This window comes from Oncorhynchus kisutch, linkage group LG13 (assembly GCF_002021735.2).
Source record: "Oncorhynchus kisutch isolate 150728-3 linkage group LG13, Okis_V2, whole genome shotgun sequence".
Taxonomy (NCBI): Eukaryota; Metazoa; Chordata; class Actinopteri; order Salmoniformes; family Salmonidae; genus Oncorhynchus; species Oncorhynchus kisutch.
Genome location: NC_034186.2, coordinates 32,126,597 through 32,154,530, shown reverse-complemented (window position 1 = coordinate 32,154,530; position 27,934 = coordinate 32,126,597). Strand labels below are relative to the sequence as shown.

The 27,934-nt window shown below is 40.0% G+C and overlaps 1 protein-coding gene and 1 long non-coding RNA gene across 4 annotated transcripts; both read left to right on the top strand.

The window, feature by feature from the left end:
• Positions 1–76: 76 nt before the first annotated feature.
• LOC109902603 (uncharacterized) lies at positions 77–27,934 on the top strand. Of its 3 annotated transcripts, none has more exons than XR_002256910.2 (6): positions 77–419; positions 6,483–6,593; positions 8,276–8,380; positions 19,376–19,455; positions 24,586–24,670; positions 27,550–27,934. It is a non-coding gene; the product is annotated as an uncharacterized LOC109902603 (long non-coding RNA). The 3 variants fall into 3 exon arrangements; XR_004202372.1 differs by lacking the exon at positions 77–419 and adding an exon at positions 2,343–4,249; XR_002256911.2 differs by lacking the exon at positions 6,483–6,593 and having other exon boundaries at positions 81–419.
• Positions 4,012–6,067, top strand: LOC109902602 (transcription factor Sox-2). Its single transcript, XM_020499090.2, has one exon. The coding sequence runs from the start codon at positions 4,324–4,326 to the stop codon at positions 5,269–5,271; it is 948 nt and encodes a 315-aa protein (XP_020354679.1). The 5' UTR covers positions 4,012–4,323; the 3' UTR covers positions 5,272–6,067.

The window sequence follows — 27,934 nt, the reverse complement described above, 5'->3', positions numbered from 1 at the left end:
ATAAAGCTTTGGCTTCTCATTATGTGCGGTGTAAAGGGGGGGGGGGGGGGGTGAAGCAGACTTGGTATAACTGACTTTTGTTGTTCTTGATGCATTCTTCTCGTTTTAAATCGGCCCCTTTTCAGATTGTGTGTAGCCATAAACGGCTTTTCTTCTTACAGGGGTAGCTAGCAAAGGACCAGCGTTCAGCGAGGAGCATGAGCGGCAGTACGCTGAAGTAGGAGCACTGGCTCTTGTAAAAACTCTGCGGACTAGGGGGCTAGTAGAGAGGGAGAGATGCCCAGAGAGCATACAGCTGTTTCGGTCGAGTGAGAGAGAGTTCTCCGGCGGCTGAAGAGTGGTTCTTGAATCGGACAGATGATGTTCCATCCTCTTTTCTGCCAATCACCCAAAGATGAGGACAACACCCAAACTGGCACGTAAGTAGCATTGCAGTCTAGAGTGCGCGAATGCAGTGCACAGCAGTGTGAGAGTATCGCATTATGAGCTTCAGTGGTTCGTGGGTTCTTTTTCCATTGATGTATCGGACATAATTTAAAGCTTGCTCAACACCCGCAAACATTAGATTTTAAGTAGATTTTCTATTATAGCCTAACAATCCAAAGTGTAAGTGTTTTTTGGTTTGTTTCTTTTGTAGGCTGCTGGCTTTGTTTTGTTTTTGTAGACTGGTTTAGAATGTTCCAATTCTATTTTGGGGACATTTTGTTAGATTTATGAAATTCTCGTTATTTCTCAGCAGAAGTAATGTTTGATCTTTAGCCCAAACAATGCTCTCAATAATTTTCAAGATTGTTTCATTTGGATATGAACTATTCTGGCGAACTTGCTGAGATTAGGCTGTCAATCATAAATAGGCCTATTGAAACAGGGTTGTTCCAAAGTAAATGTTTAAAATATATTTATACATTTCTGACTCTATACCTACAATACTGATTTCGAGTTTGGAGTTAATAAAAAATATACCAAATTAGAGAAAAATCATACAAATATTGTTTTGCTTAATGCTAAGCAAGTCTAAGAATATTAGTTTCAAAATGGCACTTTTTAACCGTCCACTCCCTGTCCCATTGGTATTTCATAGGCTATATGTATTGAGTGCTCAGAAGGTAATATTTTCTGTGGTGTACTGCTCTCCAATCACTGGCACGGCCCCTAGTGGACAATAATATGAAGCTTGGAGATTCATAATTCTATATATTTTCTTACCTGAAGTCTCTCTCTCTTCCGCTCTCTCTCTCGCTGAGAAAAGGAAGGATCTGTTGAAAAAGTAAACCAATTTATTAAATAAACATATTACATCCAATTAGTAATATCACGGCTGGTTTGGTTATGTTGGATTATATTGAGTAAATATTGATTTTTAAGGAGAAAGTGTGATGGGAGATTGCGTAATGAGTTAGGCTATAGGCCTAAGGGTTATTATGGCAGGCTTGTTTTATTATCGGGTGAGGTGTCAGTTTTGAAAGGGAGCAATAGTGACTACATTTTTGAGAACGGAAGGCTTTACAATCTATAACAGATTCCCTCTTTAAGACATTTTCACACTCATTGTGTTCAAGAGTTAATAGGGATGGGCCTGAATTTAATGTTTGCGCTTAATATAAATGACAAAGTTAATTTGCCATGAATTGCAGTGCTTTTCTTTTTTAGTTTATACATAAATAAAATACCCTATACATTTGTTATCATGTCTTTTGCTCCGTCCAGCCATCATTGCAAATATGGTTTATATGCAGCAAACAGAAGTAAAGGTTGGTTTGGTCTCAAGAGTGGTCAAATGAGGTTTGCCCGCAATTCTGTTAGTTGTCGGTTTGCTAATTCCAAATGCAGGGAAACTCCTGTTAAGTATTCTTCATGATGTTGCAGACTCCCGCTGTTTCTTTCACATTATCATAAGCAGATTACAAATAGCGGGGAACACACCCATATGCAGATAGAGGAGAGGGCTATTTCCAACTTGCATTATAATGGTCTGCTCTGCTGTAGCCTAGGCCTACCTTATCGCCACATCTCACCCAATTACTCAAATGTTAAACTTTTCAATATGGTGGTAATAAACGAATCAAATCAAATGTATTTATATAGCCCTTCGTACATCAGCTGATATCTCAAAGTGCTGTACAGAAACCCAGCCTAAAACCCCAAGCAGCAAGCAATGCAGGTGTAGAAGCACATAAACGATGTATCAATTTCTATATAAATTTAAATAAGTAGTGATGTTTGGTTTGATGAAATATACAAAAGATAATATAATTATTTTATTTAAAATATAATATAATTGAATATTATAGGTTAAGCATTGTAGATGTATATCACTGAAATGTTTAAGATTTTGTAAGCACACGCTCACAAGAATGTGATCTAAAAATACAGTCTATACAGTGTCCAGATTCTCGATACATTTATGTATTGGCCTATCTGATGCTTTTCCAGGATCTACAGCATCATTCATAGCCAAATGTTCTACCATAAGAGGGAATGTAGCCTACAAATGAAAAGGCATTTATCAGTATACTAAACATGTAGTTGGTAGCTTATACAAGTTATATTATTATAGTTCACAACAGAATATATAAGTGTATTAGGCTATAACAGTGTTCCATGAAACCTTTTAGGTTCATAAATGTGTTTTTGCTATTGTCTATTTCGCCAGCAGACGGCGCTGAAGGCATGTAACAACGTGGCTTCATCTGTCTGTGTTGCTCACGCCTAACCTTTTGGATATAGCCTATGTGTGAATTTATATATGTATAAACACGTGCTTTTACGAGATACATAGCGGCTTGTTACTGTATTTTGCTTCTCATATTCTATCACCTTTCATAGCTCACATTTACAATGTAAATTAACCATCAGATCATTAACAAATAAAAACAATTGTATAGGCCTATTTAAAACATGTATCTATCTATCCTATAGGAGTTTTAACAATGCCAATTGTTGATGTTATGGGTTGAAAACCTATGCGCAAAATTGCATGTTTTTTGGGCCTGTCATTGAAGTAGTGACCGAACTTTTTTTGTTTACTCAAATGTCCTACGACTAAGTGAATTTCAACAACAAAGGAATGGAAGTTAGGCTATATGTAGTCATGTTTTTGTTCAGGCTTATGTGCTGACAACACCCGAAACAAAACTAGGCAACTTATTTGTGATGGGCTTGCCTCCGTTTTCTTTTGGCATTCAACTTCAGTTCAAGTGAAGCTCATCCATTTCAACAATGGGGAAACAGCTAAGATTAACTATCCCCCTTTCAATGTAAAAACCGAGCTGAATTTGCTGATCGGTTCCTTTTATGTTAAGTTAACTGAAAACACTAATATTTATTTCATGGATAGCTACACTACTTCTAATTACTAACAGAAAAGGAATAACATCACCCCTATGGCTATAGCCTCTACAACTAGACCTCTACATTCACAACTATTACTACAACTGTTACTATGGCCTAATGGTAATAAAGTGGTTGTTCTAAGCGAACTTGATAGAATAATATAGGCCAGGATATTTGTATGTTTAAGTTTTGATTGATTTATGCCCCCATTTGCTTTGCCCCTGTTTAGTCGTTGAACATTTAAAAAATCAGGATATAGCCTACAAATAGAAAACATGATATAACGATATTTGCAATTTGATTCAGTAAAGATACAATATCTAATTAAGTTTAAAATGCTATTTATTATTCTCAGTAACTTTTTAATGTTGGCTTAAAATAATAGCCTATATAAATTGAAACAGCTGAATTGGTCCAATATGCTGTTTACCTAACAACATAATTAAATGTATCCTACTGTATAATTTCTGGATCTTGTAATCCTTCGATTTTCAGTAGGAAGCACTTAAAGTTTGCCATCCTAGTGAAATGTTTCCACTTAAAGCACTTGCAATAATAAATATATAGCTTAGGCCTATTGGTTGATAACAGCAGATTCTGCCTCAGTGCTCCACCACTGACCGCAAGTAACCCCGCCCCTTTATGCTAAATAAAAGACACAATCCTGGCCGAGGGAACAGTCGCTCTGTGATTGGTCAGGTAAAAAGGCATTTATTCCCTGACAGCCCTCATCACATGAATGGTTGTCTATTAACTTGTTCAAAAAGTATCAGGAGTTGTCAAGGCTCTGGCGGAGAGGGAAAAGTAGTTTGTTGATTCTTTGAGACCAAGAGAGAAGTTTGTGGACACAACAGGACCTACTGGCTCAAAGCAAAAAGACGTTTACTATTTCTACAAAGTTACTGAAAACGACAAGGTAACTCCAGCTAACTACCTTTTGAGTTGGACTTTTTCAATTGGTCGGGCAAATTTAATAAAAATCTGTTAATAATGTATAACATGATGGAAACTGAACTGAAACCCCCCGCACCCCAGACAAATTCTGGGGGTACTGGGAATTCAAATTCATCTGGAAACAACCAGAAAAACAGCCCGGACCGAGTCAAGAGACCCATGAATGCCTTCATGGTTTGGTCGAGGGGACAACGAAGAAAGATGGCACAGGAAAACCCCAAAATGCACAATTCGGAAATAAGCAAAAGACTTGGGGCCGAGTGGAAGCTTCTATCTGAGAGCGAAAAGCGACCTTTCATTGACGAAGCGAAGCGTCTCCGGGCTCTCCACATGAAGGAACATCCGGATTACAAATACCGACCCCGGAGGAAAACCAAGACGCTGATGAAGAAGGACAAGTACACTCTGCCAGGTGGGCTTCTTGCACCGGGCGGCAATGGTATGGGCGCGGGAGTGGGTGTAGGGGGAGGCTTGGGTGGTGGTGTTAATCAAAGGATGGACAGTTACGCACATATGAACGGCTGGACAAATGGAGGTTATGGCATGATGCAGGAGCAGCTTGGCTACGGGCAGCACCCTGGTTTAAACGCTCACAACAACGCGCAGATGCAGCAAATGCACCGCTATGACATGAGCGCACTTCAGTACAACTCCATGACTAACTCCCAGACCTACATGAACGGATCACCCACGTATAGCATGTCCTACTCACAGCAGAGCACTCCTGGAATGACTCTGGGCTCCATGGGTTCGGTGGTCAAGTCAGAGTCCAGTTCCAGTCCCCCCGTAGTCACATCGTCGTCTCACTCCAGGGGTGCTCCATGTCAGACAGGAGACCTACGGGACATGATCAGTATGTACTTACCGGGCGCTGAGGTGCCGGAGCAAACTGCTCAAAGCAGACTCCACATGTCCCAACATTACCAGAGCGCACCTGTACCCGGCACGACGATTAATGGCACACTCCCATTATCACATATGTAAATGAACTTTTATAAGAGAAACTGGACTACTCTGGACTATTTTTGTACAGAAAATTTGGGGTGGGAAATGTTGTATAGAACTCAAGGAAAGAACATAAAACTTTTTTGTCTTTCTATTCTAAAGATAAGTTCTAGAGGAACGGTAGGAACTCTGCAAAAGTTTTTCAATGATGTATAAGTTTGGAAAGTAGAAAGTGGGAGAGTCTCAATCAGATGTTTTATTATTGCAATCACCTTTTGTACAGTATTTATCAAAGAAACATAACAATCAGATGTAATGTTTGTAAACTACAAGAGGTTACATTTTTATAATCAGAAAGTCTGCAGCAAAGAAAATGGCAGAATTGAAATTGAGTTCAAGATGCTTATAAAACTGCAAACATTGGAATAGCGGTAGAAAAAGCAAAAGCAGGTAAATGTTTCTCCTTGAGGGTCATTAGTACTAAACCATTTTAATTTCCTTAAAAAAAAGAAGAAGAAGCGGAAACCTTTCCTTGCAGGTTAAGCATAATTGTTAATTTATATTTTGTCTCCCACTTTTCATCTGTTAGAGGTATAAAGTTTGTGTTCTTTATTTTCTAATGATTTGTACGATTTATGTATATTTACTGTGATATTTTAAGTTTTTATTTCAAATTTCATTCCCGTAGTTGTATTTTAAATGTTGGCCTGTACGCAGCTGCCAACAATTCATGTATATATATATTCGAACTAATATCATCATTATAACAGTTACAATTTCAGCTGAGTTTTTTCAATATGCAGTTTGAAATGAATAAATTTTTGAAATTTCGATACTTGAAATTGTATGAGTTTTGATTTTATTTATCATTTAATTCATTAGATAAGATTGTCATCCACGCTCAATTTGTTGTGGATTGTTCATGTTTTGTATTGCATTTATGTTATTCATGTTGCGTCAATATTTATTAATCACATAATATGTAAGAACTTGATAGCCTTTCATATTCTGTCATATTTATTATATCGTTTTTTTTTTACAATCCAAGGAAACAGGAATAAAATAAAGCTATAATGTGCTAAATCTGAAATCATATTTCATCATAACTATCAACAAAGACAAAATCATAGCAAATAATGTTATTGTGTGGTTGCTTCTGTGTCCATGTGCAGGCATGCATGCATTTGTCATTTTAAATCTTTAGATGATTAAGACTCAGGTTAACGACGTTTTATTTTTTTTTGTGAAAGGAGCTATGCGCCTAAGGATTACGAAGGACTACCGTGCAAAGTTTGTTGCCTGTAAAACCAATGCTTTGAGGTGAAGATTATTCGCCCAAAATGTTCAAGATTCTCACCAAGGTATTCGTTCATTTTATATTTTTACATAATCAATACACTCATCATTTGATTTATTTTAATTATATTTCAAATTGAGAACAGGTTTGTTCGGGGCATGGATAATATTTAAAATAGGCCTATACTGGTTTGAAATAAGTTTACCTCTCATGGATCAGAAAACAAAGTTTGAATGTGACAACATAGACGTTGAGACAGTCCATTTGAGCGCCTGGATTTTAAAGGCATGTTTGTAGTATCGATCATTTAAAATGTAATAACATTAAAGGCTCTTGATATATGAATATAAATACACCCACTGAGCAACAATGAAACAAATATGTTATATTACAAATAGGCATATTGTTACACGCCTATAGGGCTACTTGTCTTGAAAGCATGCATGCACCACATCAACAGCATTTTTCATGTCGCTCCATATTAATTTGATTATTCGTTTAGTGTCAAATTGTTCGACCGTCTTACACTAAATGTAGCCTGTTTAATGATTAAATCAAATGGAAAGTATTTTTGCAAAGAATCAAAAGACCCAACAGCTCAAATAATTTTCACTCAGAGGCCTAAATACTGTAGCTCCATCTTCGAGTGGCCATTGAATTCACTGTTTATTCAAATTGAGATGTTTAAGATAACCACGGTTCACACAGTTCATCCATGGGTCGATGGGCAAACCTTTAAAAAATCCTTCCTGAAGTGTTGGCACTGTCATCTGTTGTTTCAAAACAAAAAGCCCTAGATGAGGTTATGCGTTGAATATAACAACGTTTTAAATCTGGGGGTGTTAAACAATTATTTTTTCCTGAACTGTAGAGGTAGATTTGCACTGTTGCTTGCCAAGGCTGGGAAGCTTCTATTACATTAGGTCTCAGGGGAGAGGAGCTCACATTAACCGCTAAATGAATATTTGACGAGGGCTCATTTCAAAGTATTATTCGACAAACGTGTCCCTACCGGACATTCAAGGGGTCAGGGAGCAGTGGTTCAATTCATTATTTATACAAGCAGTAGAATTGGTTGTAATAGCTGAACATGTTTCATAAACTAGGATTTTTAAAGGTCGAGTGTGTAAGGGCTTTTATTTTAATTTAATGGAAGCAGGATTGGCCCATGTCATCATATGTGAAATATTGAAGTATGAGCGTTTAGCTGTAGTTTCATTAGTGTTTTGGGGGGGGAGAAAATAAACATTTGATAGCATATATGCATTTTACCTTTAAAGTCTATTGCAAACACGTAAGTGAAAAACATGCATGAAAATATCAACAGAGCACGTTTCTTTTGTAGAGAGGTGTCGACTATATTCCCAGTAGTTGTGATAAGGTACAGGGCATGAACTAGCAATTATATTAGGCTACTGGACCTATTGAACTTGAGACTTTTGTGTTGGACTTCCATTGAGAGACTCTCGTCTTCTACACGTTGAATAAGGGATATAATGCTTTTTCTATTCCCTGGAGGAGCAGTAATCAGTCAAGGAATCCCCCTGTTGGCTCACCACAGTAGGAGGAAAGTATAAAAGAGGAGTGTTTAAAATTATTTTCAATTGCGTGATTTAATCTCAAAGCGCCTAATGGCTGGTGTTCATTCCTCTCATGTTTTGAATGCTTGGACGTAGGCCCCCATATGCTTGGATATAGGCACTCGTAAAACATTGACAACTAAATATATCGTTTTGTGTGATTTAGGATAACAGCACTGTATAAGAAGAGGACCCAATGGTTCCAAAAGGCCTGGTTTTGCTCTACCGCCGTTCGCCCAGTCTGCCGCAGCTATTTGGACAGCAACAGGTGGTAAGCGCGCTATGTTTTGCTCATAGTAAAACCCCTCAGATATTATCTTTTGATATCTTTGTGAAATGACACGCTCTTCCTGGATAGTAATTATCATAACATATGAGGGCCCAACGTGTATAAACACATGTTAATCTCTAGTGTCCAGATATCATTCATGTGGGTAGGAAGATATAGCCTACGGCAAGAGACCTCCATATTTAATAAGATATAGGCTATGTTATATTTGTAGGGCTATACAACTTTTGTAGTTAATAAAGGGTGTATCGTTTGATAAATTATATACAAACGTGAGAGATGTGTCCCATAGTGTTCTCTGATCCAGAGGTAGTGGAATATGCGCACAAGTAATGGTCGCCAACTAGGCTTCTAAATCCAACCCCTAAACAGTCACCAGATTTAGCCTATTGATAGTACGGAGTAATGACGTCACATGTACTAGATTGGTAAACAGAGTATTTCATTTTCTCCTTGGGTAATATTTTATTGGACATACCACGTGCGAGAGTGTGTTCTTATAACATATTATGTATTGAATATAACATCTGGATTAAAGTAATTGCATAGACGACAAGAAAAGGCCTACGCGTATTACTATTTGCCTATACCTTTATTTCGATTGGTGGCATATTAGATTTTAAAATAATATATTTGATTACTTATTAGTATTGTTGATGTTGTATTGTTGTTTATATTTTTACGAATTTATTAGGCTATTTCTGCTGGAAAATATTATGTCTCGTTACGCACATCATTGGGACTATCCATTGATAAGGTTCTAACTAATAGCTACACTGTAAAGAAAACTACTTTTCTCTATAGTAATTACTTTTCTCGCTTTCTCTGCTGTAGTTTGAGGAGTTGGGGTTGTAGTGGACGGCTTTCTGTGGGGGGATGCAGCATTGTGAGATTCGTTGAATTGAAATCTGTCAGATATGCCATCTATTTTAAGTCTCTCGTGGGGTGAATGGCAGTCGCTCCCTGATCCAGTGCAGGTGCAGGGAAGCAGGGGGATGGGGGTCTCTCTGCGCGGCCAAAATGCGCATTCTGTTCAATAGACCACACACTGTCAGCCAGCATGCCATCATCTCTGCGCCTCTCATACATTCTCAGAGCAGTGCAGGCTTTACCAGCTCGCCAGCAGATATACCTACATAGCCTACACAAGCGCGGGACCGAATGACTCTCAAGATTGTTAATGATCACTTTTTCTGTTTTTATCACTCATGTTTGATAATGAAAGGTTTATAGCCATATGCAAATGTGTGCTTTGAGAACATCATACATTATTTGAAAACATTCTTCAAGTTATTTCCGTTTGATTGATGTGTGATCTTATCCCACTGGTCAAAAACTGGTTGAATCAACGTTGTTTCCACGTCATTTCAACAACAAAAATATAAAATGTGATGACGTTGAATTGACGTAGAAGACTGATTTGGATTCGAAAAAAGTAATCAATGTAACGGAATTTCGTCTTATTTTCAGCCAACTTTTAACCAAAAACCAATTACATGGTGACATTTTTTGTTGATTTCACGTTGAATTCACATTAGTTAACAACTCAACCAAATGTAAATCAAAACTAGACGTTGAATTGATGTCTGTGCCCAGTGAGATGTTAGTAATAGTAGAATGTCGAACCTTCTTTTTCATAATCATCACCATGGCCATTTAGTTGTTTTCGATTGTGGACACACCCTAATTTGATTGATGGTGGATTTTAAATGGTAAAACAGCGACCCTAAACTCATTACATATTCTGGTTTCTAGGAGAGACGGGATTAGAACAGGGACGACAGTTCAATGGATTAGTAGCCTACCAGTGTGCTAGTAAATACAATATACCACTGTACTCAAGTTGCTATGGAGGCCGCTGGCACATGCCTATAATTCTAACCAAACCGCGGTACGTAGCTCTGATAAGATACAACAGTTGGTCTCTCAAGTTTCACTATTTCAGTGACTCCAGTTGTTTTGTGTTTTAATATAAAAAATATCAAACTAACTCTTTTGAGGGAGAAGTTGAGAGTATTTGTTGCTGATTGAATTTAACATATCTGCACTAATCAGGTTATTAACAGCACATTGAATGCTCTTCCAATGATGGGATGCAGTAAAAAAAACGAACTGCTATAATATTGGAAGATTATGCTTTTTATGATGAAGCATGTCACCGCTTATCATAGTTTACAAACCATGTATGGGGCCGGTTTTAGAGAGGGACATGCTAGAAGTAGCATCTCAAACTTAAATGTACATTGTTTTATAACTAACCAAGTTAATACACTTGCAATGACGGGATATAAGCTGATAATTGGCCCTTTTACTGAACAACAATATAAATCACCATCTCTTTATTTTTTAATAACGTTAAACGCTTCGCTAGATTGGCTCTGACAGTGAATACCTTTTCTCTGTGCAGTGTTGTTGGGAAGGGAACAATGCACATCTAATTGTGGAGATTTCAATAGCTGCATGGCCACTACAAGTGAACAGCAAAGATATTGAACTTAGAGCAGACGACACGTCCACTGTCCGTTCTAGCTTTCACCATTTGTGACTCGAATTCCTTTATTCTAGGAAGGGAAATATTAACATTATTTGCACTGTACTGCCCACTGTCTCCTTCCCATTCAAAGAGTCTAAACGAAAACTTTAAACGGTTGCCTATAGCTAAAGTAAAAACATATATATATATATCTTGATTGTCAACATTGTCATTGTGTAAAGGGAAATAAGGCTGAGCGGACTTGGAAAACTTTCATTTCAGGGACATTGTATCTGTCTGGCTACTGGTCTTTACCGACACATGTATACAGCAGTCTGACAGGCAAACGGTGATGACGGAATACTACGCGATAGGCTGAATACATTTTAATCGTGTCGAAAAGTGAAAGCGTAGAACTTTATTGGTTAGGATGTTATTGTGCGGAAGCAAAGTTTATTCATGCGCAACTTTGGTCGGACAAGTGTTTCTGCGTTTCCAGTTATTGGACTGTTCACCCTATGCCTAAAATAATATATGTTTTGATGCAGCGGTGCAGCCAGCAGGGGTGTGCAGTAAGATGCAGATCAAGCTCGAGCTTTATGGACCACTGACAGCCTGGGATAAAAACTAAGCGAGGAGCTGAGTGCGCGGGGTGGTGAGCAGAACGTCTGTTTCAGACAGCTTTTAATAGTTGTGCTGCTGTGTTTAGGTTTTGCTTTTGCAAACCTAATAAATAACATAGCTGAACAATATGCATGATTAAATCTTACAACAAAAAAGTAGTTTGTTCACTTTTCACATGTAAGTTATCTTTCGACATACCACTTTCTAAGAATTGTGTGTGTGTGTGTGTGTTTTTGTGTGTGTGTGTGTGTGTGGGGGGGGGGGGGGGGTACCCCTAATATCTTGAATTTAGCCCCTTTTAAGCACAGGTTTAGCCAACGAGCCTCAAATGGTGACAAATATGACTAACCTGTTAACTTATTTAGTTTTGTCAGAGACACCGAGGGCCTGAATGTTGCATCGGACTCAAACAAAGTTCGTTAGGCCTACTAGACTAAAAAAGTAATATGACAGGACTACCAGCTAATGAACAATAAGCCTATTAATATAAAATATAAAATGTCATAACATGTCTTACACAATCATACAATAAAAAACGTAACATTTAGTTTTATTTTGTGAAAAGTGTTATGTTTATTCCAAATCTTTCTACAATCATATATGTTACATTGTAGGCCTATATATGACATTCGACACTTTGGGGTAAATATTTAGCAGACGAAACGGGAACTTCTTTGTCATTTCCCAGTAGTGGAAATTGTATTATATAACCCTCTGTCGACAACAATGCACTGACTTCCCCAACAGCAGGTCTCATTGTTTAGTTAATTCCTTCACGATTTCAGGCTTCATGCACCTCATATTGATCAACGATCACACTATAAACACCTGGGAAAGACCATTTCGGGATTTTAGACAAATCAGTAAATAAAAAATAAAAAAGTAGAATCATTAGATACAGTATTTCAATCATTCAATATAAGCATATAGACATGTAGCTAGGCAAACAGTTTGCACTGTAAGCCTAGAAAAGTTTAGCCTTGTCCAACTTCATCAATGTGTTGTTTATCCCTGTGTCAGATCGAGATTGTTTCTGGAAATACATCTACGACACAGCTCGTTTGCTAGCGGCTCATTTTCTGTATGCTTTAGAATAAAGGGTATACAAAGTTTGTCTGAGCACTGAAAGGGCCCCACAACGGCCCTTTATATTTATCTAGACATGATGCCCGAGACATTTCAATGGAAGTTAGAGAACTACTCGCCTTGAGCACGTGGGTTTGTTGACAAAACAACTAAAATGATCACATATCTACATATTTAAAAAACGCACACATTTTCCCTATAGGAAAACGAGAATATTGGATACCGATATTGGATACCATGATTTAAGTTGGCCGAGCCTATTCAGTAGAGTTAGAGACATAAATGTGTTAGATAAAACTAAATTAAGTAGGCCTGCTCTGACATAAAAAATGACATCTTATTGGTCTTAATAATAAACAACAGCAGAATTCTTCCTCCCAGTGTGAGATTATGTGAGGATGTCGAAAAAATATCCTCTATAACTTCAAAATGGTTGTGTTTAAATATACTAAATTACGGATGACTTCCCTCCAACAGTAAATGATGTCCTCCAACTGCTTGCCTATTCTATCACTACCACCAGTACTGGAAAGTCGATTATGTTGAATCCATACATTTCCATGGATTGCATCACCCTAATTATAATACTCAAGAGTGCTCTGTGGCTCTCCGTTTTTGAATGGTCTCTCTCATGCCGTTCTGCCGAAACCGTTCTGGAATGGAAAAGTGGGTCTATTAAAAAAAGTCTCTAGAGACCATCCAAGGCGTTTTTCTGTGACTGATAATGAGGCATGACTCAGATGCGACAAGAGTCTGTCTGCATGGGGTAAACAGTGCCCTGATTGGGAGAGGATGACACTCACTTCTGGGAAACATTAGGCTATTCATATATTTCTCATAATGTATTTTTTTCGTTTCTTAAACGTCCACTGTTGCAAACACAACATTACGTTTTACTCATAAGACAGTGAATAATAATGATGCCCTATTCATTCATTTGTTATAAAGGTCTACACTATTGGGTTTTGGGAGCTGCACCTGTTGCAGGGTTTAGTTAAATATAGGGCAAAGAGACAGAGGGGGTAGGAGGTATGCTGTTCTGAACTGCATTTGATTGTAAATAAGAAGAGTTCACACGCTGATCGAGTGACTAAGGGGAACAAGCGAACCATTTTAAATCAGGTGGCTATCTCCCTATCGCGGAGATCAGAGCTCTGTCACTCCCGAGCTCGTCATTGTGTCCTCCCTGCGAAATGACATCTCCCTCAGAAAAGTGCCTGGATGAGATTTCACTGTCTCTGCGCTATAGGCCCCAACCATTAGCATAACGCAGTGAAACGAGTTATGCAGCCTAGCCTAACACAAGTAAAAACATATCGTCTGCTTCAAGATACGTTTTTCAGAGAGAGAGGGCCACCGTAAACATTTGTTGTTGTTGTTGTTCAAGACCCTAATTTGTATAACCTTCCATAGTTGTAGGTCTACATAGGGAAGTAATGCCCTATATTTCCATGGCTCATTGCTTAACTGATGAAGTGTATGGCCATATGAAGCGAGGCCACACAGTTGGCAGGGTGTCAGACCAAGTTACGACTTCAAGAAGAGATGAAGATCCCAGACAGCTGGAACGCTCTTATTGATTATGTGACGTTTTGCTTGACGATAAGCGGGACATCTAAACCATGAGTACCTTCTACTGCGCGTGCATCCAAAACCCGCAATCAGAACATCACTCCATCACAAAGTTGCCCCGGGCGAGAGGAGAAAGGGAAAATTCATTAAATGGACAAATCGATGGAATCATAACTTGGTTACAGGGAATGGAAAAGGTAACATTTGAAAAGTGCAGTTTTTTGATTAATAGTCATCTTGTTTAGGACTAAGCCTATCTTTCAGTACAACATTTCTGATTGTCTTGAACTCTAGGCCCGTGTAAGAAGCAGCTCAAAGGATGACCCTTGGGCGATTTCTGTTGCATTCAGTGGGACACAGTAAAGTATCAAACCACTTTTCATTCTGAAATTCCGAGTAAAAAGTTTGAGAGGGCTGCTCAATAATAAACCAGTTCAGTCCTAGCTTTCTAGGTCTCATAAAAAATATACACACAACATTTGGAAATAGACAATACTCTATCAGGGTTGGGGTCAATTCAGTTTTCAATTCAGAAAGTGAATTTAACTTTAACTCATGAATTGAAAACTCCTCATACAAAACAATACTTTAAAAATGAATTGATCTCAAACATTGTTGTCCAAAAGTAGCACACAGGTGGAATAAGTCTACATAAGTGGAAATGATATGAACTTGTGGTTTTAATAAGAGAGCAACATTGATGTTCTTTCAGATTAGCGTGATTGCATAAATCTGTATTTGTAAATTCCCCTTTTGATACCCCAGTTCATTGAAGTAGTGTGAGTGGAAATTGTGCTTGGAATCTTGGACAGGAACAATCACTAAACACAAAGATTTGGTTGACTCAGATAGCTTTTTATTCAGCCTACATTTATTGACATTTAGACAGTACAAATTGAAAGGCCGCAATGGAATTTAATAACAGTTATTCATACATGGGGAGGGGAGGCAGAGAGGGACTTGACCACATTGACACTACAAGAAAAAGCACAAAAAATGCCTACTCCTCCACAACAACAGCCATTATTACAAGGCTTTTATAATTATTATAAATATATAAATTATAATCTGGTAAATAATACATTTTTGTCAATATAACACAGTAGAAGAATTCCAACCTAATAACAAAATAAACTGCAAAAGGTACCGTATAAAAAGGACATTCATTGAAAATAAGGAGATGCAACTTTTTTGCCCAGTAGATTACAGTCCCTCTTGTTTCAGTAAGTAGGATAAAGCTTGGAGTGCCTCGTCACCGTGGAAACTGCCAGAACAATTCAGTTGAAGTTTGAGGAGGTCAGCTTGCAGGGTCAACAGCTCCAGCCTCTGCCTGTGCCAACTTCTGTTGGGCTGGGGACTTTTTAGTGGGCGTGTTAGCCCTGGCCTAGCCCTGGGTGGTAAGCAAGTCTGATATACATTTTTTGAGTCAGTTTGCAGCCTAGGCTCTCCAGGTGGCCTGTGAAATCGATTGTAACCCTGTGACCCTGTCTAGCAGAGGCATGGTTGACAACCTGGGTGAGAATTTAGTTGGCACTGACAGATCTCCACAGATTTCAGTACAGCAGTTAGGAGAGAGTTGGTGTGTGTGTGCGTGCGTGTGTGGCTGTTCTATTTAATCAGCTCAAGATTGTGTCGGTTTGTTGCATTACATGTCACTGGAGTTCACCGATCTACTGAGAGGATTTACAGTATTTTTTAGTAGTGATGTTTGATTGAGAGTTATCAGGGTGTTCATGCAGTTCTGAAATTCCCCATTTTCCACTTTACATGATAAAAAAACCCACAAAAATAATAAACCACAAAAATACCCCCCCCCTCCCCCCCAAAAAATAGTTTTCTAGTAGATCAATTACATGAATACATGTCTATATTTGATGATAACTAAAGTTTACATAAGTTAGTGAAATACAGATATCCAACCTTTGCTAATACTTCATGTTTTTAGAATGGTCACGTATGCTTATGACTTTGAAACCATTGCTTTTCCATGACATAGTTTAGCTTGCTTACATGTCATCCCATGTGGATGGAGGATATGGCTTACCTCCCTGGGTGAAGGGTGAAGGTGCTCATGGCCCTGCAAATATGTGTCAACTTTATCAGTGATTTTGAAATTGTCATGGCGAGTCCCACAGGAGCATGTGTGAATAAAGGGCAGCTCTTCACAGGATATTTCAATCTGCTGTCTCTTTGGTCCTGGATATGCCCCATGGGCTCCCAAATGATGCTATTTGTCACGTTAAACAGACTGCTACTCTCTAGAGGGTGTTCTGTGTGTGTGTGTGCGCACGAGTGTGTGTGTGAGTGCGAGTGAGAGAGAGATAGAAAGAGGGACGACACTAGTCTGAGTGCCTGAGGATGCTATTGTGATTGATTGTATTTGATTGTGTTTGAGTGGGACCTATGTGATGCTTCTGAGAGCTTGTATCATCCAAGCAGTTTTCCTGTACCCATAGGGAAGAGAGTGCTGCAAGGTGCATGCCATTCGTATAACTGGAAAAATGCTCGCTCTGTTATTTGGAGATGACATTCATGGAGTGATCCTGTGTTAGCACAATGGACGTGTTTCACTATTCTTTTCAAACTGAATGGTTTCAGCAATAGGTGTAAACTTGAACTTGGGCCGAGAGGGAGAATCTCTCTTGCTTTATTTAGCCTCATATCTAATCAATCCTCCCTTCAAGAGAACTATGTCATGTGTGTTCCTATGCAAATGTTTCTGTAAACACTGAATGGTAAGCACAGAGCTATCCTTACATTCTCTGTGTCTTTTAACTCCATGCAAATGGCTAACCTACCATTTTCTCTCTACTATTACATTCATATACCAATATGGCCACAAGCATACAAAGTATTTATGTCTTCAAAATAATATCTGCCACTAGACATTGTTTGTAGTAATGCTTCAGTATTTGTTTGTTCAAATGTGAAAAATCTTCTTCCTGCTGATGTTTGGTGAAGGGCAGGGTAGTGTGCAGAAACAGAGTTGGCATCAGCGACAACAGAGTAAGTACCAGATCCACTTGTAGAGGCTTAATGAACCATTTTTTGTGTGGCAGCAGCAATATATTTCTGATTACCTTTTGGATTTATTGGGCGTAGTGTGTGTGTGTGAGTATGTGCATGTGTGTAGGTGACTGGGTGCCAGTGTGTGTGATTTAATGAGGGATTTTTTGGCAAGTTGGCATTGTTCATCAGTGTCATGGCAGTTTTGTTTCAAAAGTGCTGGTGCTGGAAAAAGAGGGATTTCGGCCCATCAGCAGTATGTGATGTCAGCATGCCGGGACAACAAAGGACAGCTCCAAATCCATGGTGTTTGCAGCATTATGGGGGCCCAGTCTGGGCTGAACATGGCCCCTCTTTCACTGGAACAAACATACTAGAGCACAGCTAGCTAGAGCACCATAACAGAGTGCAGTGCACGCACACAACAGGACTTCTGCTTTTCAACCCTGTTTATTCATCATCTCCTCCACACTCTGTTACATAAGCTTTACCTATATGAGGAGAATATTTGGGAGAAATGTTAATGATAAGGAAGTTGGTTTTTGATAGCGTTATGGTCAATTAGCTGACACTTCCAATCCAACACACAAAATCAGTATAGGGCCTATGCATTTGTATGAAACATTTTATATTCTATGGGTACATTGTATACAAACAGTGATCAAGTGCCTCAAACGGGGTAAATCTTGAAAGTACAATACTAATTTTCATCGGTCACATTCAGAGCTGTGACTTCCTGAAAATCTTATATGAGCCTTGTTATTTGCCACTTGTGCTCCAACTGTAACAGAAAAACTGATATTCAAAGTAGACACACACCTCTGTTTGGTTAATGCTTTGGCTAAGTCACTGTAAAGCCACCTGCAGTTCTCCTTGCAAGTTAGAATTACATATGGTGATTTCAGTAGTCATGTTGGCACAATAATAACTAGCATGCTGTCTGAAGCAGAAGCACTCAAAGAAAACATGGTAACCATGTCTGTATGCATTCTGGGAAATCTACTTAAAAGTCAAAGGATTTCATAATTCAGCGTATAGTTTAAATCCTTGTTGGTCTGGAGTTAATAACAAAAGTACAATTCTGTATATTTCTAAACATTTTGCATCAGAAAATAATTGGGGACATGGCAATGAGGATATTCTTCATCCCTGGCATTATTACCATTAAAAAGTTTAACCTTCTTGAACCTATTTATCTACATCTTCAATAAAGTTCCTCTGAGCCACTCCAAGGAGAGTGAACAGTCTGTGTTTCAGAGACACTGCCAAGCCAAAGAACACAACGTGGTCTGGCTGGCATTGGCCATGGGTAGGCCCTGAAGGAAGGGTATTGTAAGAGACAGACAGACCACACGGATCCCCAACAAGTCCTCTTTATGATGGGGAAGAATTATGATTGCTATGTCTCGCAGTGGAGCCCTCAGATCAGCCTGTAGTGGGGTTATAGGAGCTAGATGCCTACAGTAACATACAGTAACACAGCGGCCCCCATTCATTACATGCCCATGTGTATTAAACTACTGGAAGAACGCGAGGCAGCTGCAGTATGTAGTCCAACACAAGGCAACACTTTATTTTCTGCTCCCTACTGTCTGTTTTGGTACAGGCCTGTCTGTCTCTGGTACCCTCTGTGTGATTATACAAGCTTGCTCAAAAACTTTCTACAGAGATTTGTTTTCGATGTTTGGTGTGGAAACAATGGTTTCCTTTTGACTAGATAAAGGGGGACTTCATGTTGGAATGGCAACCCTAAAGTGATACATTTCTATATAGCCACCCTAGTCATAGACTGTTCTCTCTGCTATTGCACAGAAAGCTGTACCAGAGCGCCAAGTCTAGTTCCAAAAGGCTCCTTAACAGCTTCTACCCCCAAGCCATAAGACTGCTGAACATTTCATCAAATGACCCCCCCCTTTTTTTACACTTCTGCTAGTCATTGTTTATTATCTGTGCATAGTCACATTTCCCCTACCTACATGTACATATTACCTCAATTACCTCGACTAAACTGTACCCCCACACATTGACTCATTGACATCGACACATTGTAAGTAAGCATTTCACTCTAAGGTGAAAAATATATACAACACCTGTTGTATTCTGTGAAAATTATATTTCCTCAATCTAAAGGCTCCCAGATACAATGCACGGTGTTCTAAATACATATGTAACACATAGTAAACCAGAATTTGTTTATGTGCATTATTTTGTTACAGAAAAGGTGAGAGGAGATTGCTGAAATCCATATGACCAAGATGACACGTCTGCCCAGGAGATGGATACCTCACCAGATATGGTAGGTTTGGGGTTGAAGAGAAGAGACCGGTTGCATGTTATCCATTGCTACACCTTGGTACACCTTATTGCTCACAGCTACTATTACTAATACCCCTCCCCTCTAAAAATAAGTGTTCTCTTCCTTCATTGAGAAATATTCAGACGTTTCCCATTACTTCTGAGAATCCTTGCCATACCTGTTTTTCCTGGTTGGTTGCATTCTCCAATGCCCTGAGAGGGTGGCAGGCCGGCCCAACAATCACTATTCCAAATTGAGCGTGGCACAAAGAATATGAACTCAGTCATTGGAAGACTGCCATTGGTTGTTCTTTAGAACAGCTGAGTGGTAATTACTCAGAGAGAGGCTGCATTTAGACAGGCAGCCCAATACTGATATTTTTTCCACTAATTGGTCTTTTGACCAATCACAGATTTCTTCACGTCAGATTTTTTTCAGAGCTGATCTGATTGGTCAAAACACCAATTAGTGAAAAAAATATCAGAATTGGGTTTCCTGTGTAAACGCAGCCAGAGAGAGACCGAATAAAGTCTACTGATCAATTTACACACCAGTGCCCGGTTTCCCGATAGCAATGGAACTTCGAGTTACAAGTGTTTTAACAATGCATCTTACCTACAACTGCCGAAGATGTAACATGTGTTTCCCAAAACACTACGCAGAGAGAACGGTCGCTAAATGCGTCGTTGGAGCATGTGTCGATACTGATAGGATGGAAAGAGAGAAAGCGCTGCTCTCGGTTCAGCTTTCTCCATTGAAATCTTACTTTATTATAATTATTTCACAATACTGACGACGGATCAGCTACTAGAAAGATATTTCCGCCTACGCCTGCAAATATTGAGGCGGTTTATTCTAATGCTTCTCATTAAAAATGCATAAAATCACAGATTTGGCACATCACTGCGCATGACTACACATCATGAAATATATTGAGACAAATTAGACAGTAGACTAAACGTAGCAAAATAGAGCTCAATTGATTGAACATGAAATGCATTTCAATATGATTGAAATAGGCCTATAGTTTACATTTGAATCCAGCCATCTCTGTTTTCGTTTGAAGCAACGTTTTATACGTTGCTTGTTTGTATCAATTGCAAAGACTGTATTTGTAGGCAAATTTTTTCTGAAGTTATCGGCGGTCACCGATGCGTTTGCTTAACCATGTGATTCTATGTTTCGCGGAGGTCTTCTGTGTATAAAATGAGGGCTAAAAAGCATCATTTACGACGCACTTCTCGGTTCTGGGAGTGGTCTGAGGCAGGCATTAGATTACGAGCGTTTTCAAGTGAAAAGTTAATAACGATGGTTTAGGAGAATAGTTTGGCGATTTAACAATGCTCCTACGAAGGTTCTATATCGATGAATTTAGCCTTAAAATGCTTTTGGGAAACCGGGCCCAGATCTGATCCTAATCCACGTCCATTCGATCATTTTAAGATTATTTACAGTATCTTGTCACTTTTGAGTATCGTCAAGCCTGGTCCCCATTCTATTCTTGTGCACCTGGCTTGGATTTCCCTCATTAACAAACTGGGACAACACATCATGGAACCACTGAGTTCCTAGTCCACCCCACTTTCTCTACATACAGTGGGGCAAAAAAGTATTTAGTCAGCCACCAATTTTGCAAGATCTCCCACTTAAAAAGATGAGAGAGGCCTGTAATTTCCCTCATAGGTACACTTCAACTATGACAGACAAAATGAAAAAAAAAATCCAGAAAATCACATTGTAGGATTTTTAATGAATTTATTTGCAAATTATGGTGGAAAATAAGTATTTGGTCAATGACAAACGTTTATCTCAATACTTTGTTATATACCCTTTGTTGGCAATGACAGAGGTCAAATGTTTTTGGCCCATTCCTCCATGCAGATCTCCTCTAGAGCAGTGATGTTTTGGGGCTCTTGCTGGGCAACACGGACTTTCAACTCCCTCCAAAGATTTTCTATGGGGTTGAGATCTGGAGACTGGCTAGGCCACTCCAGGTCCTTGAAATGCTTCTTACAAAGCCACTCCTTCGTTGCCCGGGCGGTGTGTTTGGGATCATTGTCATGCTGAAAGACCCAGCCATGTTTCATCTTCAATGCCCTTGCTGATGGAAGGAGGTTTTCACTCAAAATCTCACGATACATGGCCACAATCATTCTTTCCTTTACACGGATCAGTCGTCCTGGTCCCTTTGCAGAAAAACAGCCCCAAAGCATGATGTTTCCACCCCCATGCTTCACAGTAGGTTTGGTGTTCTTTGGATGCAACTCAGCGTTCTTTGTCCTCCAAACACGACGAGTTGAGTTTTTACCAAAAAGTTCTATTTTGGTTTCATCTGACCATATGACATTCTCCCAATCTTCTTAAGGATCATCCGAATGCTCTCTGCAAACTTCAGACGGGCCTGGACATGTATTGGCTTAAGCAGGGGGACACGTCTGCTGGCGGCGTAGTGTGTTACTGATGGTAGGCTTTGTTACTTTGGTCCCAGCTCTCTGCAAGGTCATTCACTAGGTCCCCCCGTGTGGTTCTGGGATTTTTGCTCACCGTTCTTGTGATCATTTTGACCCCACGGGGTGAGATCTTGCGTGGAGCCCCAGATTGAGGGACATTATCAGTTGTCTTGTATGTCTTCCATTTCCTAATAATTGCTCCCACAGTTGATTTCTTCAAACCAAGCTGCTTACCTATTGCAGATTCAGTCTTCCCAGCCTGGTGCAGGTCTACAATTTTGTTTCTGGTGTCCTTTGACAGCTCTTTGGTCTTGGCCATAGTGGATTTTGGAGTGTGACTGTTTGAGGTTGTGGGCCGGTGTCTTTTATACTGTTAACAAGTTCAAACAGGTGCCATTAATACAGGCAACGAGTGGAGGACAGAGGAGCCTCTTAAAGAAGAAGTTACAGGTCTGTGAGAGCCAGAAATCTTGCTTGTTTGTAGGTGACCAAATACTTATTTTCCACCATAATTTGCAAATAAATTCATTAAAAATCCTACAATGTGATTTTCTGGATTTTGTTTTTTCATTTTGCCTGTCATAGTTGAAGTGTACCTATGATGGCAATTACAGGCCTCTCTCATCTTTTTAAGTGGGAGAACTTGCACAATTGGTGGCTGACTAAATACTTTTTTGCCCCACTGTATGTAAAGAAAAACAGTGTACATTACTGAACCCTATTCTGGTATTGACTTTTCAGACAGGGACACGTCCCAGTTCTCAGTCCCTTAATGTCACCAGGCATTGTGAAAGCGTCCCCCCACCCCTACTTCTGTCACACATAGTGCCGAGAGAAAGACGCATTGGGCCCTTGTGGAATGTGGCATGTCTCTGTGAACTATTCCCTGCTTTGTCATAAGAGTTTTGTGTGGTGTAAAAGTTCCCTTTTTTCACACCTCCTCGTTGGTGGCGCAGTGTTGGTCCTCTGCTGCAGCTTGCCTGTGCTCAGGAACAATGACATTCTTTAGGTTTAAGGCCCGTAAAATATGGCTATTTCAAGTGAACAACCTAATGTGTCTGTGTCACCAGCCACATTAACTGTGAAGCACTTGCCTTCTCCAGTCTTTCAGTTTGATGGGGCAACATGGGGGCAGAGCGGATCCAATACGAGGTGATTTACTGTAAAGCACAGTGGAATATCACCATATCTGAAATGGAAATAATGAATCTCTTATTAGGATGGTTATTTCAGTACAAGTCACAATTTGAATAGAAATGAATCTAATTTTAAAACCTTGGTCACAAAGAGCAAGACTCAATTTAGACCCAATCTAAAATGAATGAGAGCATCTTAAGGGACACAGTGGATTTGGCAAAACCTAGTCTATTTATGTTAGTTAAGGACACAAGCTGGAGACGTGTAACCCACTATGGAACCGTCCGTTGAAAAGTCGACATTACATTGTCACGACATTGTTGTGATGGTAGGAAGACGGCTTTATGAAGGCCGGCTTCCAGAAAGGGATAACCATGATTTGTTATTTTTGCTCATTTCCATGGTTAAATATGTAGGTAGTGCAATGATTGAATATTGGAGTTTCATATTTGCTTGGTTTAACGGTTGTTGAAATTCAAATAGAGTGAAGTCCCATTGGGGTGCTTGGTTTTATTGACCAAACTCCGGATGGGTAAGTCGAGACTCATTACCCTCACACACATGGCGCTTTGTCCACTTGTCATGTTTGAAGATGAACGTTTCTCTGCTCACACATCCCATTGTCTTCAGATGATGGATTAAACATGTATGTACTTTGGATTGTAATATAGTATTGAAAAGGACTAACGCTTTAACTAATTCCTAATACTGTAACCTGCAGCCCTCATAGAGACAAGTCATTGGGAGGAAAACCGTGATGTATCAAACCAAGTGTAGACATTGTCAATGTTGTTGTGCAGGAATGCAGTGATCTGGGATCTTTCTTGACTTCAAAACATTGTTGGTAGTATGGGAACACATCTGCCTCTCACAGGGCAGCCATCACTCAGGTCAGAGAGGATATGCAGGACTTCTAAGGGAGAATGTGGTGGAGGAGAGGCCAACTCCATCTGTCGGGAGAGTTTGTTCCAGCCGTGCGCCTGGCCGCACTGACGGGATTTGAGCCCACACACATGTTTGGGCCACGAGGTTGGGAGGACAGAGGAGAGAGGGACAGGGGGGACAGAGGGGGTAGAGGGGCACTCTGGCTTCCTCCCACAGACCCCAGCATGGTGCTCCTGGAGGTCGGTAGCTGGAGGAGTGGCCCGGGCTCCAGGCCTTTGTCGCTGGGGGGGTGAGAGGATGGGGGAGTGGGGGAATACTGGGACCCTGCAGGGAAGGAAGCACATATACCCTCCTCCTCTTCTAACAACAGCAGGGGGAAAAGCACATTACATGCTTGCAAGTCTACCCTCTACTATTTTTGTATTTACTGAATCTTGCAGGGAGATTGGTTCCTCCTCTCTTACTTTAAAAACTTTTGATGCTCTTGTATGGACATGAAACACCCACATACACACACACATTCAAGATAAGATAAATAACATAATGCCTTATGTGCAGCCAGGCAGTTTAATCAAAAGTATTTGTTTTTTATATATATTTTTTTAATGTAAGGCTATGACATCTCTAGTTCAGATTTTCTCCTGTCTTTCCCCTCTAGTTTTCCCTGCCATGGTTGTGATAATTGGATTTTCTGGACACCTGTATGAGTGCAGTATATCCAGCGGATTATAACCAGGGAAAGGGTGAGTCAACTCAAATTATTGTCAAGCTGCCTCAACCCCCTCTCTCTATAGCATAGTAGCCTAGTCCCTGCTCTCCCGTCCACCTCATACCAACAGAACTGGTTTACTGTCTCAGAACAGCCAAGCTATGGAGAGGTAGGCTCGAGGAGGCCTTCAATTGTGGAGTTTCTGTCCCATTCACATCAGTAGGTACAGAAGTTGACACAGTTTACTCAGAGATTGCGAAAATTAGGAAAAGTTGTTTATACACTTAGACAAACCATGAACATTATAAACACACTTCCGTCTCCAAACACCCCACACTGTGCTGGGCCAAGACAGGAGTAGATAGTGAGTGTTTGTAAACAGTGCGTGACGGGGGGGATGCAGAGACAGGTGAGGAGAAGGGGAGTGCTGGGGTGTGCTCTCCTCTGCTCACGGTCCCACAGAGAAACCCGAGGAGGGAGCTGTGACTGAGCGGGGATGAGCGATGAACAGACAGGGCTTGTCCACAGACAGTCAAAGGGAGAGCTGGAGCTCTTTAACCATGGGGAGGGAGGGGAGCAGGATGGGGAAGGATGGACTCACAAGGTGTCTGGGCCGAGGCAGGTAATTCATCAGGCCATTCTCTCTCTCCAGGATAGGCTGCCCTATAGGCCAAGCCCAGCCAGCAGGAACTTCCCATGGTCACCTCCGCTCTGCTCCGAGGGACTGAGAATCCTAATGAGCTGGAGGGCTCCACATTTACCACGGCTGATTAACTGAGAACAATGAGGCCAAACAGAACTCACAGGCACTCACAATAGTGACTAGAGAGCCTCAAGGCGTTGTCTCTGTATTTTTTGGAGGGGAGAGAAAATGAGAGAGTGAGCGAAATAGGATAATGGAGGGGGGGAAAGTGAACAAGACTTTAGTTTTGTAATGCTTTGTTTTATTTGTTTAGAGGAAATAAGCGATACTTTGAATACTTATTGTCACTATAATATATCCACGAGGCCATATATGTCCATAGGCAGCACATTGTATTAGTTCCTGTTAAAAAGGTGGGGTATAAAGTTGGAGTTTGGACTACAGCTTATGTAATGATGTTTAAATTATATTTATAGCATGCTAAAAAAGCAGTTGCATCATTAGTCATTTCCTCATGCAAATGAAGCCTAGCTATTTGCCTACATAGGCCTGCTATGTGCAGTGAGACCTAGCTACATCCCCTCACAGGGGCCTAGTGAATGAGGGTTGTTCTGACAGCTAGTGAGTGTCATTTAAACCCAGCCAACCTCCACCGATTACCATCTACACATTTATGGAGAATATGAGCATTATATGGTACCATTTCAATTAATAACCCCTTTTTCACTGACTGAATGCTTTGTAATCTCGACTATGCAATTAGTTTAGAATGGCTAAGAGATCAACTTCATTAGCATTTTTTGTACTGAAGGTGCCGGCTTGGGCCAAATGTTCGTTCTCAGTGGAAAGCGTATCTCTTTGGAAAAGCTGTTCTAAATTAGTTTCTGTATCAGTTAAAGACTATTTCCTCTCTGCTTTAAACTTGGGTGTGATAGAGGAACCTCTGGAATATTTATGGAGGGGAAAATAAATCCAGAAAGACAATTTTGCCATTTGGTTACATGTTCTGCCTTCCCTTCTTGTGTTTTTCCAATTACTTAATGCTATTTAAATATAGCAGAGCCGACACATGCAGTTCACTGTAGTGGGGCCTGAAATAAGTCACGCTTTAATTGTATTTCATAAATGATAATAGGAGCCCATCACAGTAAGCTAGCTGTAATAAAATGATAAAATGGACAATTATGAAAAAATCCAGGCCCTTAATTTTCTAAACACACTCCAGAGAGCGTCTTTAAGCCGGGCATATTTGACTAGATGTTGAACAGTATTCCCCTCTGTGAGGGCTGCTGAAGTGCTGTGAATTACAGTAGAAGTGTTTTGTATGTTGTACAGTAACGTGTAGTACTACAAACTGTAGTGCCACTTCATGAAATACAATTTATCCAATTGTCTGCAGGGAAAGGTTTATATTCATTATATTCCCTTATGTATATAAGGCCAACTCAAATAATGTCTGGCAGAATAAACCATACAGTACAATATGTGTGCTGAAGGCAGGCCTGAATGTAGACACAACCAGGGTCTGTAAATCAGTCATTTCCCCATCATTGCAGGAAGGATATGGCTGGTTTGTGGTCCCCGGTCAGCCAGTGGGTCAGACAGAGATAACACCTCTCTCTTTAAGAGGCTCTCAAATTCCCAATCAGTGTTTGACTTGGGAGACAGGTGATTACTCACACCTGGGTACCTGGCCTCTTTCTGCACCTGGACTCCACCCCACCCTGTGCCAAGCATGATCCATCGGTGAGGCAGCATGTGCCATGTGATGACACGCCACCTGCTGGTGGGGTGGGGTGGGGCAAACCCGCTGCTTGCTGTCCCGATCAATCAATAAATTATTTTTAATAAGAACAAATTCTTATTTTCAATGACAGGCTAGGAACAGTGGGTTAACTGCCTTGTTCAAGGGCAGAACGACAGATTTTTACCTTGTCAGCTCGGGGATTCGATCTTGCAACCTTTCGGTTACAAGTCCAACGCTCTAACCACTAGGCTACCTGCCACCACTTTACACTAAAAAAGAAAACACAAGAAAAGGGAACAAAAAAATGACTCATCACTAAAAGTACATCTGAAAGGCATTATGGTAACCTGCACATAAAGCAGGGAAAAGCATGAATTTACACAAGGTAAAATATAAGGACAGGCAATGAATCCCTTTTATCCAGATAAATTCATGACTGTACATTGCTTTTACTTGGAGGGCATCAAGACCTCAACCATGAAATCCTATGGTGCAGTATACCTGTAACATGTCTCTTTCCCAGGTGTCTTTCTGACGTTCTTGATGTACATCCAATGATGAGTGGGTGATGGAGGTCCCTCTGCTGTAACCCTGACCTCCAGAGCATAATGACCGCTCCAAAGACAGGACCTAAGGAAAGATGAGTCAAATGAAACACATCTTGACACCACTGCTTCTGCTGCAAACATGATGGCATGATCTGTCTCTGTGAAGACAAAAACAATGTACCTGTTGTGCAACTCTCATATGGTTGGATCATATGGTTCATTTTGAAACGGTTAAACTGAAACAGTGAAACATTTTACCAATAGAGGCTACGCTGCTTATGATATGAACTGTATCGTCCGTTGATGTATTATATTTCATGATGTTACATATCTTCAATAAATTTATTGGTGTCTTTGGTA